The sequence below is a fragment of the Scyliorhinus torazame genome, chromosome 4 (assembly GCF_047496885.1).
Source record: "Scyliorhinus torazame isolate Kashiwa2021f chromosome 4, sScyTor2.1, whole genome shotgun sequence".
Lineage (NCBI taxonomy): Eukaryota > Metazoa > Chordata > Chondrichthyes > Carcharhiniformes > Scyliorhinidae > Scyliorhinus > Scyliorhinus torazame.
Window position 1 is genome coordinate 260,271,786 of NC_092710.1, and position 16,374 is coordinate 260,288,159.

Sequence of the window (16,374 nt, forward strand, 5' to 3'; positions counted from 1 at the left end):
TTACTGAAGGTAATAATATTTAGACCATGTGCAATAGTTTTATTTGATTTCTGTTTCTGTATGGGTGTTCACCCGCAATGCCAACAAAGTTAATAAAGAAGTGTTTTATCTTGACTCTCTTGGAAAATAGTGGAACTCAGGTGTCATGGGCGGGTTTAGCACAGTGGGCTAAACAGCTGGCTTGTAATGCAGAACAAGGCCAGCAGCGCGGGTTCAATTCCCGTACCGGCCTCCCCGAACCGGCGTCAGAATGTGGCAACTAGGAGCTTTTCACAGTAACTTCATTGAAGCCTACTAGTGACAATAAACGATTATTAAACATAATTAATTGAAATAAATGGGTAAGTCTCGGAGTAGCTTAATCCGTAACTGATTTGATTGCGGCTTGAATTCCACTTTCCTGACTACCACCTATAGCCTTTCACTCTCTTGTCTCTCAAGAAACTATCTAACTTGACTTCCGGTGACGGTGGGCGGGAGGCGGCCGCACAATGGAGGGCTCCCGTTCGGGAACGGCATTTTCGGGGCTTTAAGCCCGGTCCCAGGATCCACGGAGGCGGCAGAAGCAGGGAGAAGGCACGGAGGAGGCACAGTGAAGACACAGGAGGAAGAAAAGCCAAAGAAAAATGTCGAGGGTGAGCAAAAAAACGGCCGATTTATTAAAAAAAAAAACAGCTGAAGGTCCGTCGGGGAGTGGAAAGGTCACCGCGGGGTCACCAAGGAAAATGGAGGCTGGAGCACCAGGGAAGGCCGCACTGCTTACGGCTGAAGAAATAACTAAGGTGATGGCTGCGGAATTTGAAAAGCAGTTGGCGCAGATTGCGAAATGCATGGAGATGGTGAGGAAGGAGATGAGGGAGGTTTTGAGTGTGCTGGTGGAGGAGGCGGTTTCCCCGGTGAGGACGGAGGTGGCGAGCGCAGTGGCGGAGGTGCGAGAGCAAGGGGAGGCGCTGAAGGAAGTGGAGGAGACGTTATTGCAGCACGGTGATCAACTTGCCTCGATGGGGAAAGAGATGCGGAAGGTGATGGATACTAACAAGGATCTGCGAGGAAAAATGGAAGACCTGGAAAACAGATCCAGGCGACAGAATTTGAGGATTGTGAGGCTGCCCGAAGGAGTTGAAGGACCAAAGCCGACTGAGTATTTTGCCGCGATGCTGGCAAAACTATTGGGGGAGGGGCAGAATCCCTCCCGATATGAACTGGATCGGGCTCATCGGTCGTGGAGGCCTGTACCAAAGGCGAGTGAGCCGCCAAGGGCAGTGACTCTGTGCTTCCGTAGGTACAGTGTGAAGGAGAAGGTCCTGAGCTGGGCCAAGCAGAAGCGGGTGGTGCAGTGGGCTGGAGCTGGTATACGTGTATACCAGGACTTTACGGTGGAGCTGGCAAGGAGGCGGCTGCCTTCAACCGGGTGAAGAGGGCACTGTACATTAGCAAGGTGCGGTGCGGCATTGTATATCCAGCGAAGCTGAGGGTGACTTACAAGCTCAGGGACTTTTATTTTGGAACGGAGGAAGCAGCGGAGGAGTTTGCGAAAGCAGAGGGACTGTGGCAGGACTGACAAATTGAGGAATGGCCATGTGCCGATGTAACCTCATGACTGTATTTTCTTATTTTTTGTATCACTGCGCGCGGGTGTAGAGGCTAAAGGAGCCAATGTGGTATATATTTGGACAAGGGAAGGGACGGGACATTCACTCGAAATGAGGGTTCTTCGGGGTGTAGGTGGATATGCGGGGTTTGTGTGCTAAAAGGGGATCTTTGGGCTTTCCTAGGGCCGGGCAAGTGGGAAAGGGACCCGGGCGGGGGCCTCCACGCTGGCCGGTTTAAGCCGGCCAGTGAACGGGAGTGAGGTGGGGGGAGGGGCTGCGGCCATCGGAGCCTGGCAGAACAGGGTCCGAGTGGTCTAGCCGGGGTGGAAAGTTGGGGGGAAGGAACCGAGGTTGGGAGGAAGAGTTTTACAAGAGGCAGTGGACGGGAGGAGCTGGAGACCTGGGGTGGGGAGTGGGGAGCTGTGTAAGATTAAGGGTGACTACGGGTAACCCCTGATTCCTTTTTGTCATTTGTTTATGTAAACATGCGGGTTGAGGTTTGGGGGTTGGTGGGTAGATGGGATCGTTGTTATTATGGGGACTGACATATCTTGCTGATTATTGTTTATTGTTGATGAATGTAAATGTGGGAGAAAATGTGAAAAAGGAGGAGAATTTTTAAAAAATTATAAATAAAAAAAATCTATCTAACTCAATTTAAAAACATTCAATGACCCTCCAATGCTTTCTGGGGCAGAGAACGCCAAAGACCTATGACCTTCTGAAAGGAAAAAAAATCTCAGCCTTAAAAGGGAGAACACTTATTTTTAAACTATGTCCCTAGTTCTAGACTTTCCCATAAAAGGAAACATCCTCTCAGCGTCCACCCTGTCAATTCCCCTCAGGATCTGGATCATGTCCAGTATGGGCGAGATCCAGATCGCGATGTCTCACGATTGACTATCAATCTTTACTTATTCCTTATTTCCCATTGTTAATTCCCCGGATTCGCCCCCTAAAGGATCCACGTTCAGTTCTTTTCCTTTTTAAGTTTTTGTCAAAACTGTTTTTATATTTATTGTCCGTGTAACGAGGTACAGTGCAAAGTATTGTTCTGCGTACAGTACATGCTGATCGTTCCATACATGAAAACATAAGAGCATTGGATAAATAAATGAGGATGCATATTGAAAATACATAAACATAGACAGCGGGTGAAGTATAAGATATATATTACTACAACTGTAGACAAGATACGTAGAAAGATTAGCTCAGTCCATAAGATAGTTCAAACCCTAAGAGGCCGTTCAGGAGTCTGGTAACAGTGGGGAAGAAGCTGTTTTTGAATCTATTAGTTAGGGACTGGTTTAGCACAGGGCTAAAGAGCTGGCTTTCAAGGTAGGCCAGCAGCACGGTTCAATTCCCGTGCCAGCCTCCCGAACAGGCGCCGGAATGTGGCGACTAGGGGCTTTTCACAGTAACTTCATTTGAAGCCTACTTGTGACAATAAGCGATTTTCATTTCATTTCATTTCATCTGGTTCACCAATCCCTTTAGGGAAGGAAATCTGTCATCCTTACCTGGTCTGGCCTAGGGTGGCACATTGGCTCAGTGATTAGCACTGCTGCCTCACAACGCCAGGGACCCGGGTTTAATTCAGGCTTTGGTTAACTGTCTGTGTGGAGTTTGTACATTCTCCCAGTATCTGCGTGGGTTTCCTCCAGATACTCCTCCCACAGTCCAAAGATGTGCAGGTTAGGTGGATCGGCCATGCTAAATTTCCCCTCAGTGTGCAAAGGTTAGGTGGGGTTATGGGATTGCATTTCATATTGGTGTGTGTTCTTAAACGTTTGTATCTTCTGTCCGATGGAAAAGTTTGGAAGAGAAAATAACCCGGGTGGGAGGGGTCTTTGATTATGCTGCCCGCTTTCCCAAGGCAGCGGGAGGTGTAGACAGAGTCAATGGTGGGAGGCAGGCATGATAAAATGGGCTGTGTTCATGACTCTGTAGTTTCTTATAGTCTTGGACCGAACAGTTTCCATACCGTGCTGTGATGCAGCCAGATAGGATGCTTTTTATGGTACATCTATAGAAATTGGTAAGAGTAGTTGTGGATATGCTGAATTTCCTGACGACGTACAGGCGCTGTTTTGCTTTCTTGGTCGTAGCATCGACGTGGGTGGACCAGGACAAATTGTTCAGAATTTGAAGCTGTCCCCCATCGCCACCTATTTCTAGCCAGCTTTCTATTGTGCTACAAGTTCTTCCCCTCATTACTCTATTAGTTGTTCTTTGCTGGTTTTAAAATTTTGTACAATCTTCTGATTTGCCACTAATCTTCGCAGAATTGCTCACTTTTAATTTAATACAAACTTTCACTTTTTTAGTAAGCCACAATTGGTACTTTTGTCTCCTAGAGTATTTAATTCTAACTAGAATGTAGGTTGCTGAATAATATGGGCGCGATTCTCAAGCCTCGTTGCATTCTCACTCGAGCGAAACGAGGCTGGTGAATAGCGGGAGATGCCAAAAACTAGAACTGCCAAACAGTTTGCGATGCAACCAGCCTGCTCCCATAGGCGAAATCGGGATCTCGCTGTAGCGAGGAGAGAAATCAATTATATCTTAAACCCTATTTCCATACAATTAACCGGAGAAACCCCATATCCAACGGTCTCCTGTGATTCATTGGCCTGCCCAGCAAGTGGTCACGCTGGCACCGATTAGTACTCTTTTTAAAAATGTGAACATAGCGGGAAGGACCTGGGGAGCCGAGGTGGTGAGTAGGGGAAGAGGAGCGGGGGGTGCGCCTTCTGCAGGGGTGGGCTGCCATGGGAGGGTGGGTGGAGGCCCTCGGGGGGGGGGGGGGGGGGTGGCAACCGCACAAAACACCACCATAGTAACCTCTGGATTGTATATACCCGTATCCGGGGCAACCCTTGTCCTTGCCTGTCTGCCCCACCGACCACCAATTGGCAAGGCCTCTGGCCGTGCAGCTGAAGGCTATTGCTAATAGGGAATTGGCAATTGTGAACACTTCACACAACCCAAGTGGATTTCTGTGGATGGGCGAACTATGTAGCATGAGGGAATTGTCACCTAGCACCCAATCAGACCGCAATGCCCGGACACTGTGCCAGAACACTGTGGGAGGCAACACCACACACGCAGCAGCCAATATCTGAATACCCAGGGGATATGTCCACGGCCAGAGAGTAGGTGAGTGCAACGGGGCGGAGACCAGCGCTCGGCCCAGGTGATGTTTTGAGTGAGGGGACCCACTGTGGCCGGGAGCGCGTGGGCAGGGCGTTCCAGTTTGCGAAGGAGGGATGGAGGAGAGATTAATGGAGGGCCCTGGGGTAGGAGCCACCGCTGTTTGTCAGTCTAACGCCCTCTCCCAATTCCTTACAGATTTTGAACAGTATGGACGGTATTTTAGACCCTGCAGAACTTGCCCTAGTGGTGGTGCTGCTAGGCAGGGCGACCAGACGCCGGAGCATCTGCAGATGCTCTGCGAGGACATGGCCCATGTGCCGGACCCCGCCCACACTCTGAAGACCCGGCCGCCCATCAGGCCAGGAAGCAACCCAGTGGGGGGAGGCCCACGACGGCCCCGGCGTGTACAGGCGTCACTGTCCGTATGAGCAGCGCAGGAGGCTCTGCCTCAACAATGAGACGGTGCGGCACCTGTGCTATGCCTCGCGGACTTGGCACCACGTGGAGGAGGAGGACACCCACTCCCGTTTGCCGGCAAGGTCACTACAGCTCTGAACTTTTAAGCCTCAGTATCCTTCCAGGGCTCGAGCGGGGACCTGTGTGGCATCCCGCAGGCCACAGCCCACAGGTTTATCTGACAGGTCACAGTTACCCTGTTTGCCCGTGCAGAAAACTATATAAACTTTGATGTGGACCAAGCCCAACAACATGCCCTGGCAGCAGGACTCTCCGTCATTGTCGGAATGTCCCAGGTCTAGGGTTTGATAGGCTGCATGCATGTCGCCTTGCGCTCACCGGGCCATCTGGGAATGCCCTACGTTAACAGGAAGGATTTCCACTCCCTGAACATTCAGCTCATCTGTGACCACCACATGAAGATCATGCACGTGTGTGCACATTCCCAGGGAGAGTCCAGGACAGCTACATCCTGGGCTTTCAGTCATCCCTGGCCTCTTCAAGGACCATCCCAGGATGGCCAGCTGACTGGCTAATGATGCCTGTATGGAGGCCGGAGACCAAAGTGGAGACCTGATACAATGAGGCCCATGTGGCCACCCGGGTTGTCTTTGAGCAGTGCATCGGACTGCTCAAACTGCTGTTCCAATGCCTCGACCGCTCTGATGGTGCCCTGCAGTCCACCCCCGGCCGGTTGCCTACTTTGTGGTGATTTGCTGTGTCCTCTATAACCTGGCACAGCAGTGGGGAGACGTGCTGGAGGTTGGGGATAAAGAAATGTGGCCACCTCCGAGGAGGAGGAGAACGAGGATGATGAGGTGGCGCCGGACCAGCAGGGGCTGGAGGATGATCCCAGGGAAGAACTGGAAGACCAGCCAGAGGCTGCAGGACAGGCGACAGCGGGTGGGGAGGCCCTCGTACTCATCCGCTTCACTTAGAACGTGGCACCGTCCATCATCGACACCTTACCCAGCCCCCACCCTCATCTCCCACCCGCCCCTGGTCTGTGTCACATCACTTCAGGGTGCTGGGACTGTGTCAGCATCGTCAGCGGGTCACTGTAAAGGGAAGGGAGATGATGATAACCTGCAGAGAGCTGAGCGCCAGTGATCCTCAATCTATGCCATAGTCTGACCCGTGCCTGTCTGTTGAGTGCTCACTCACACATCACCAGCATGCTGTGCGCCCGGGGAGGGGGAGATGCCTGGAAAGATGGGCCAAAGGTTCGGAGGTTGGCCAGCACAGCAGAAGAAACTGACGGAGATGTCATACTGGTCGTGCTCAAGGGTTTTTGGGTGGTTTTTTGTTTATAAATTTAGAGTACCCAATTAATTTTTTCCAATTAACAAGCAATTTAGTATAGCCAATCCACCTACCCTGCACATATGTTTGGGTTGTGGATGTGAAACCCAAGCAAACATGGGGAGAATGTGCAAACTCCACACGGACAGTGACCCAGAGCCCGGATCCAACCTGGGACCTTGGCACCGTGAGGCAGAAGTGCGCCACCATGCTACCCTGTGCTCAAGGGCTTTTAATATGTCACAGGTGTCATACAATTCCCCACTCTCCCAATGGTGCCATCCCATTCTCACCACAACCACCTCACACCCCTGCTCACCCCCTACCTACCATAACCCCCCCCCCCTGAGTGATCCTCATTGTGCTTGGCCTTCCTCTACTGCTACGTCTAGGTGTCTTCCCAGGATGCACATCTGAGATGGAGGCAGCCGGATGCTTACTAAGACCCGTGGCCTTTCATGCCTCTGGCGGGCATCTCTGAGGACTCTGGGCCCCGTCATTCTTGTCGATGGCATATACACAGCCGTGCCACCCTGCCCCGTGTGCTGACCTCAAGACGTGGCCTCATCAGAAGGGTGGAACTTGGGGAAGCTAGTGGCCACCATTCCCCACTCCAGGGGATGGGTCCGGGTTGGCACCCAACACCTTCTCCCGCTCGGTGCCCATAGGGCCTTGGGGTTCACCTCGGGATGGAGGGGCAGCTGGTTTGAGGCCCGGCTGCCCCTGCATCATCTGGCCCTGCCAGCCTGGCGGCTCCCTGATGTCTGTGCCAAGGTGTCGACGCCATCGGCGATGCTCCTCAGTGATTGGGCGATGCTCTGCAGCGGCCTGAAAATGCCCACCTGCGACTGGGACAAGCTCTGCAGCGCCTCAGCCATTTCCATCTGAAAGCGGGACATGTCCCGCAGAACCTCATCAAGGTTAGCCTTGTACTGGGTGACATCCCTCAGCGAGTCGGACATTCTACCGAGACCCTCAGTCACCGACTGCGCGACACCTCGGACACCTTCACTAATGGTGCCGACATCGTGCATGAGGCTATCCACTCCGGTCACCACCCTAGCAGTGTTCGTCTCGGTGTTATGCGTTGTCGGCAGCATCTCCTGCGCCCGTATCCTCTGGGACTCTTCCAAACAGCTATGGACCTGCTGGGATGTCGCTGACATCTCCCTCTGAATGTTCTGGCCACACCCTAATATCTCCATGAGCTCCAGGTGTACAAGAGGCCCAGCATAGGTCCTGCGATCCAACAGACCTCAGACTGCTGTCTCGTCTGGGGGTTCTTGCCTCTACCTGATGTTCATCAGCAGCTGTGTGGTGCTCACCAGATTGTGGCCCAGAAGCCTGACCATTAACATTTCCCACCGAGCTTTGTGTCTCTGCACTGGAGAAAGGTGGCGATGACAGCTGTGACGCATCGATTGTGTCTTGCTCGGAGCTCTCCTCTGAGGCATTCACCTGGGAGGCAGGAGAGGAGGCCAATCGGGATGAGCCTGCGCCATTGGCAGGAGGATCTGCTAGAGAATGAACAAGTGGTCAGTGAGATGGTTGGTGTCAGTCAATATGGCAATAAGAACTAGCTTTTCCTCATACTCTGCTTTCTACCATTTAATTATCTTTTTATCTTCTTTGCTGGTTCTTAAAATTGTCCAATCTTCTGATCTACTCTAATCTTTGCTGATTTGTACAGTGCTTCTTCAATTTAATACCATCTTTAACTTTTTTATTTAGTCATGGATGATGCATTTTTCTCAAAGAGTATTTCTTTCTCACTGGGATAAATCTTTTCTGAGCATCACTAAATATCTCCTTCTGCCTACAATTCCCGCTGCTCTGTCTACAATTCCCGCTGCCTCGGAAAGGCAAGCATAATTAAGGACCCCACGCACCCCGGACATACTCTCTTCCACCTTCTTCCGTCAGGAAAAAGATACCAAAGTTTGAGGTCACGTACCAACCGACTCAAGAACAGCTTCTTCCCTACTGCCATCAGACTTTTGAATGGCCCTACCTCGTATTAAGTTGACCTTTTCTCTACACCTTGCTATAACTGTAACATTATATTCTGCAGCCTCTCCTTCCTTCCCTATGTACGGTATGCATTGTTTGTACAGCATGCAAGAAACAATACTTTTCACTGTATACTAATACATGTGACAATAAATCAAATCAAACAAAAAGTTTGCCCCTGGAACTCCATTGTGCTGCCTTTTAGTCTATCTTTCCAGAGTTACCTTAATTTGAGTCATGGGCCAACATCTCAAACTGAACATGAAATTCTATCATGTTGTGATCACGGTCATCTAGAGGCTCCTTTACCACAAGGGTATTCATTAATCCTGTCTCATTGCACATCACCAGTTCTAGGGTAGCCTGCTTCCTGGTTGGCTCTAGAACTTACTGCTCCAAGAAATTGCCTGAAAAGATTCTATCTCGGTGACCTTCGCCAATCTGATTTTCCCAATCTACATGCAGGTTAAAGTCACCCATGATTACCGTGGTACCTTTCTTACACACTCCATTTATTTTTTATGACTGCTCTGTCCTACTGTGTAACTAGTGTTAGGGGTCCTATAAAGTACTCCCAGAAGTGACCTCTGACCGTTACTATTTCTTATCTCTACCCAAATTTATTCTATATCTTGCTCTTTCAAGCTAAGGACTTCTCTCAGTACTGAAATAATGTCACCCTCATTTCTCAGAGCTATCCCTCCACCTTTTCCTGGACTCCCCATGCACTAGGAAGCTACTCTTATAAACTTGTCAGTTGCAGTATACTAGGAAACAGCACAGTGAGATTGACATCCAAGTGGGAAATACAAAAACTCGTAAAAGTGAGCACTGATTGAATATATCTAATTGGTATTTGTTGGATCCTCGACATTTTCTGTATTCTAGTTTTGTTGAAGTTATGCTTGTAATTAATGCCACTAGAGCAAATGAAAACGCTGGAACCAGCCAAGTAGAATGTGTACAAGATTGTACATTACTGAAAGGAAGGACAGCGGACAGGCAATGGCACGCATTCAAGGACCGAATAAGTGAACTCCAAAAGTTGTTTATTCCTATTTGGCGCAAGAGTAGAAAGGGAACTCAGGTCATACTATGGCTTACAAGGGAAAGTAGATATAGTATTATATTCAAAGAAGAGGCATATAAATTTGCAAGAAAAAGCAATAGACATAATCATCTTTATTGTCACAAGAAGGCTTACATTAACACTGAAATGAAGTTACTGTGAAAAGCCCCTAGTCGCCACATTCCGGCGCCTGTTTGGGTACACCGAGGGAGAATTCAGAATGTCCAAATTACCTAACAGCATGTCTTTCTGGACTTGTGGGAGAAAACTGGAGCACCCGGAGGAAACCCACACAGACACGGGTAGAACGTGCAGACTCCACACAGACAGTGACGCAAGTCGGGAATCGAATCTGGGACCCTGGAGCTGTGCTACCGTGCTGACATGAGGATTGGGAACAGTTTAAAATTCAGCAACGGCAGACCATGGGATTGATTAAGGAGGGGAAAGTACAATTTGAAAGTAAAGTAGTGGGGAACATAAAAAGTGACTAAAAGTTTATATAGGTGTGTAAAGAGAAAAAGATTAATAAAAACTAATGCCGGCCCCTTACAGTCAGAACGGGGGAGCTCATAGAATCATACAGTGCAGAAGAAGGCCATTTGGCCCATCGAGTCTGCACCGGCCCTTACAAAGAGCACCCTACTCAAGCCCACGTCTCTACTCTATCCCCACAACCTAGTAACTCCTACTTAACTTTTTTTGGACACTAAGGGCAATTTAGTATGGCCAATCCACCTAACCCGCACATCTTTGGACTGTGGGAGGAAACCGGAGCACCCGGAGAAAACCCACGCAGACACGAGGAGAACATGCAGACTCCGCACAGACAGTGATCCAAGCCGGGAATCAAACCTGGGACCCTGGAGGTGTGAAGCAACTGTGCTAACCACTATGTCACCGTGCTTCATAACGGAACAGGAAATGGCTGAGGAACTAAATTCGTACTTTGCTTCTGTCTTCACAAAGGAAGACATGGAAAATGTACCAGAAGTTCTGAGAAGCACAAGTTTTAGTGAGGTGCTGAAGGAAATTCGTATTAGTAAAGAAATGGTTTTGGAGAGATTAATGGGATTGAAGGCGGACAAATCTCCAGGGCCTGATAATTTTCATCCCAGAGTACTTAGTGAAGTGGCCCCAGAAATAGCAGATCCATTGATGGTCATTTTCCAAAATTCTTTGGACTCTGGAATGGTTCCTACAGATTGGAGGGTAGCGAATATGACCCTGCTATTCAAAAAGGGAGGTATAGAGAAAACAGGGAACTATAGACCAGTGAGCCTAACATCGGTAGTAGGGAAGTTGCTGGAGTCCATTATCAAGGATTTCATAGCACAGCATTTGGAAAGCAGTGGTGTAATCAGACAAATGCAGCATGGATTTATGAAAGGAAAATCATGCTTGACAAATCTACTGGAATTCTTTGAAGATGTAACTAGCAGAGTTGACCGGGGAGAATCTGGGTGTGGTTTATTTAGACTTTCAGAAGGCTTTCGACAAGGTCTTAAATAGCAGATTAATATGTAAAGTTAAAGCGCATGGGGTTACGGGTAGTGTCTTGAGATCGAGATCTGCTGGTTAGCAGACAGGAAGCAAAAGTTGGAATAAATGGGTCTTTTTCTGATTGACAGGCAGTGACCAGTGTGGTACCGCAGGGATCTGTGCTCGGTCCCCAACTGCTCACATTATATATTAATGATTTGGACGAGGGAACAAAATATATGATACCAAGTTATGTGGGAGGGTGAGCTGTGAGGAGGATGCAGAGATGCTTTAGCGGGATATGGACAGGATGAGTGAGTGGGCACATGCATGGCAGATGCAGTATAATGTGGATAAATGTGAGGATATCCACTTCGGTAGCAAAAATAGGAAGGCAGATTATTATTTGAATGGGTGTAAATTGAAAGAGGTAGACACTCAGCGAGACGTTAGTGCCCTCGTGCATCAGTCACTGAAAGTAAACGAGCAGGTACAGCAGGCAGTAAAGAAGACAAATGGTATGTTGGCCTTCATAGTGAGAGGGTATAGGAATAGAGATGTTTTACTGCAATTGTATAGGGAATTGATGAGACCACACCTGGAGTATTGTGTGCAGTTTTGGTGTCCTTATCTTGGGAAGGATGTTCTTGCTATGGAGGGAGTGCAGCGAAGGTTTACCAGACTGATTCCTGGGATGGCGGGATTGTCATATGAGGAGAGACTAAATCGGTTAGGATTATATTCATTGGAGTTTAGAAAAGTGAGAGGGGATCTATCTCATAGAAAGTTACAAAATTCTAACCGGATTAGACAGGGTTGATTCAGAAAGAATGTTCCCAATGGGGAGCCCATAACTCGGGGTCATAGTTTGAGGATAAGGGGTAAATCTTTTAGGACTGAGGTGAGGAGACATTTCTTCACCCAGAGAGTGGTGAATCTGTGGAATTCACTACCACAGAAAATAGTTGAGGCCAAAACATTGCGTAATTTCAAGAAGGAATTAGATATAGCTTTTGGGGCTAAAGGGATCAAGGGATATGTGGGGAAGGCGGGATCAGGGTATTGAACTTGATGATCAGCCATGATTATAATGAATGGCAGAGCAGGGCTGATTGGCCGAATGGCCTCCTCCTGCTTCTATTTTCTATGTTTCCATGTACACACCACAATAGTATGGTCTGTTTTAAGATCACCTGGATTTAATGCTATTGATAAATTGGACTTATTTACTCTGTAGATCAATAAATTACTTTATGGATAGTCTAAATTGTGATTTAATTTTCCGAGAAACCTAATATTCACATGGCTGGGTTGGGTTTTCTTTTTTGCGGGGGGGGGGGGGGGGGGGGGGGTGCGTACTGCTCAAACACTCTTTTCCCCTCCCCCTCCTCCCCGTGGTGATAGTACATTGGGATTGGCCTTAACAAGGTAAGTGTAGAATCTCAAGAAAAAAAAGTTCTGTCGTGTTGGGTGTTCCGATACACAAACAAACCAACACGGTTGTGGATGGTACAACTCTGTTTTATTATTCTGTACAATAATAACTATTAACTTCTGGCTGTGGTTCGTACTTCACCAGCTAACCTGTGGACCCAGCCCTAGCACTATCTTGGTGAGGCACTCAGCACATGGTGTATGTCTGAGTGGCACGCTGTCAGCTCTGTGCTCTGAGCTATCTCCTGGTAGAAAGAGCGGAAACTGTGGTGTTACCTGTTTTATAGTGTGCGCACTCTCACTGGTGATTGGCTGTGATGTTGTGTGTGTGTTGGTTGGTCCATCTACCTGTCCATCAGTGTGTGTGTGTGATTGCACCATATGTTAATATGGATATCATGACAAGTTCCACCCTCAAGAGCTGCTGGTCAGTTAGATTGGCTGGCAGCCGAGTAGTCCCAGTAGTGCCAGAAGCAAGAAGTAGAAGCTGCTTGCCAACAGGAGAGTCCCTGAGAAGAAGTGTCATGGATGTTATATTAAAGTAAATCAAGATCTTTTGGGCAGGGAGGGATCGGGGACCCTATGGAGGGGGGGGGGGAATAAAAAGGGGAGAAATGGCTTCTCTGATGCGCTCAGGGCACACCCATCCCCAAACGAGATAGTGGCCTCTTCCTCTTTCTTCACACCTTTTTGCCTCAGACGGTGAAAAAGCAGTCTGTCCACTTTCATCCACCTTCCACTGCCCACTATATTATGGCAGTGGAGGTGAAATTAGGCCCTCAATTGGCCAATTAAGGACCCCAATAGGCCTATGGGCAAGTGGGCTGGCTGATGCCTTAGCTGCCCATCATATTATGGGGTGGGCAGCAAGGCACTGGGCTGGCCACCTCCCCCCCCCCCCCCCCCCCCCCCCGCCTCAAGCACCCCTGGCAGGGAGAAGCGGGGGGGGGGGGGGGGGGTAGAATTTCCCTGTGTTCTAAAAATGAGCTTGGTGCATTTTATATGCCTGTCTTTTTTAGTTGCTGATTTACATATCTTGAATCAAAAATCTATCTTTTGAAGATGATTCCGCAATGTAGAATCATCTTTTACTGTGCAAGTTTTCTTGTGTTTTATTTTCTTCCTCCTATTTTCTGCTTTGAGTCGAACCTTCAAAAGTATAATGGTGTAATTTTAAAAGTTGCACTGTGAGAACACTGCAGAAGTGATTCTAGACAGATTACCTACATGTGCTTTCCACAACACAAGGGTATAAAAGTATCCATTTTTCTAGTTAACATTGTTTATTTTGTGATGCAAACAAAGTGATTCTAAGCATAAAGCATTTGAAGTTAATGATACCAAAACTTTTCCTCTGTTTTGTGACTGATTTTTTTCTCTTTCTAGTTTGGACAACACCTGAAACACGGGAAACCAAATATTTTGAAGACTTGTAAAATATTAAAACCAGCTGATGTAAATATTGGAAACTATTCTTAACTGTTGTAAATTCTGGAAAAGAATTGGGACCATAGTGCAAATATAAATGGACAGAATGATAACATACTTATTTACAATAATTTCCATTTGTAAGTTATCTACCTAAGGTATGTTACTTTTATACAAGAAAGCTAACTCAAGATATTGTAAATTTTAAATCTGAGTTTTTGTTAGTCTCTCTACCATTTGTGAAACTGCTCTTAACGTTTTAAAGGATTCATATTTCTTTTAAAAAAGCAGACTTAAAATGCGAAAGTTACAATCCTGGTAAGTCTGTTTGAATGTTTTGCTGGTGCTGAATATTATTTTAATTAAGGGTTCTTTCAGCTTGGGATTGTGCTTGTAAATTCTGAAAGTATTGGAGATTAGCTTTTCAGTCCTGTTTACAGTTAACAAAGACAAGTCATGTAAAGGTGTAGTTCATCAAACAAACTGTAATGAATGCTTCACTTAACATTCACTGTTTTTAGGGAAAAAATGAGTTATAAATGCTATCCATCTCATTGTATTTGAACCTTTATTACATTTGAAAATCTTGCTTCACTTGTTATCTGCATTTTTTGGAGGTCGGAAGAAATCAGTTACTTTTAGTAATTCTTGGAAGTTTTGGGGGGGAATCCATTCAATAATGCATGTATTAGCTTTTAATTTTAGTATTCACTTTGAAGACAGAATTTTAAAAAAAAAATTGCTAGCTGGATTACAGCTACAAGATGTTGAAGCTGATCTGGATACCCAAGTAAATTATATTATCCTGGATAAAATGCATTTGGGTAGACTTGTATCATAGAACAATACAGCGCAGTACAGGCCCTTCGGCCCACGATGTTGCACCGAAACAAAAGCCATCTAACCTACACTATACCATTATCATCCATATGTTTATCCAATAAACTTTTAAATGCCCTCAATGTTGGCGAGTTCACTACTGTAGCAGGTAGGGCATTCCACGGCCTCACTACTCTATTTCGTCCACTATCAGTGGACGAAATGCGGAGCTTTTTATAAATACCAACATAATATCCAACTCCTTCCTGCTCTGAGTCAACTGGGTAAATCAAACCCCAAAATACAAATTCCCTTCCGGGGACTAAGTCCCCATGCCGGCGTCAATGGGCCCCCAAGGTGTGGAATTCTCACCTGTCTCGGGGGCTAGGTGGACGGCGGAGGGGTTGCCGCCGGTCCAGCCGGCGCCGAAGGGACGGCGCGAGTTCGCGCATGCATGGAACCGCAGCCATGGTTCCAGGCATGCACAGACCGACCGGCGTATTTTGGCGCATGCGTGGGGGTTCTCTTTTCTCCACGCCGGCCGTGGCGGAGCCCTACAAGGGCTGGCGCGGAAGGAAGATGTGCCCCCACGGAACAAGCCCGCCCGCAGATCGGTGGGCCCCGATTGCGGGCTAGGTCACCGTGGCCCCCCTCCCCCCTGGGTCGGATCCCCCCGCGCCTCCCCGAGGACCGCATCCTGCTGACTTACCTGCCAGGTCCCGCCGTGTGGGACCATACGTAACCCACGCCGGCGGGACCGGGGCCCGGAGAATCGGTGGGGGGGCCGACCAATGTGGCGTGAATCCCGCCCCAACCCGAAAAACGGTGCCGGAGAATTCTCTGACCCAGCGGGGTGTCAGAGAAGGTTCCCTGATCCTTTAGTAGAGATGAGGCAGCACAGATTCCATTTTCCGATCCTTTTGTGGCTTCAAAATTTGATATTATTTAGCCCCTCCTCCCAGTTAGCTGTTGAAAGCTCAGAGGTAATCTTTTCCCTAGTCTTTCCTCATTTAAAGTTTAGCCAATTGTGTTTTGTTTTCTTGTTATAGCAATCCAGCTCTTGGTAGTTTTGATCTTTTCAGAATCAAAAGATGTTATGGGATGCAGTGACCTGTGAATTCTCATGTTTATGTTGATTTTGGAATTGATACTGAAGTTCTGTCATTTGTGGAATATTCAATATCCAGCAGGAATTCTAACATACAATGTATTACGGTCCCATACCACACCCCAACAGTGGCTAGGATACTGGACCAAGACCCCAATATTTTAGTTTTGTTTAAGACTGTGTGGAAACAGTGATCCGCTCCAGGAATGGGGTTTGGTATTTCTAAAACAAAGCTTTATTATGAATACAATATTAAACTTTTTAATTTAACACCCAAAAAGAACAGCTTACTTAACACTACTTTGCAATTTCCCATTAAAAAAATGAGAAAAAAAACATACAGCTCTCAATCTATCTTAAAATTAGCAGGGCATAGAGTAATAGTTGCTTTGCAGAACAGATTTGTGCCCCGGTTAGAACCCCTGTAGATTCTAGCTGAGTGTCTTCAAATAACTGCTTCAACTAGGCTGTTTTAGCCTCTTGCTTGTCTTCAGGCAAGACTGTTCTGCTTTAAAATA

The 16,374-nt window shown here is 47.6% G+C and overlaps 1 protein-coding gene across 2 annotated transcripts in view; it reads left to right on the plus strand.

The window, feature by feature from the left end:
- mtfr2 (mitochondrial fission regulator 2) overlaps nucleotides 1-14,518 on the plus strand; it is a 65,357-nt gene extending 50,839 nt beyond the window's left edge. For both annotated transcript variants that reach the window (XM_072499690.1, XM_072499691.1), the window contains exon 8: nucleotides 13,888-14,518. In XM_072499690.1, coding sequence (XP_072355791.1) covers nucleotides 13,888-13,980 — 93 coding nt within the window. In that variant the 3' untranslated portion in view covers nucleotides 13,981-14,518. The remainder of the gene's footprint in view (nucleotides 1-13,887) is intronic.
- Nucleotides 14,519-16,374: the final 1,856 nt, after the last annotated feature.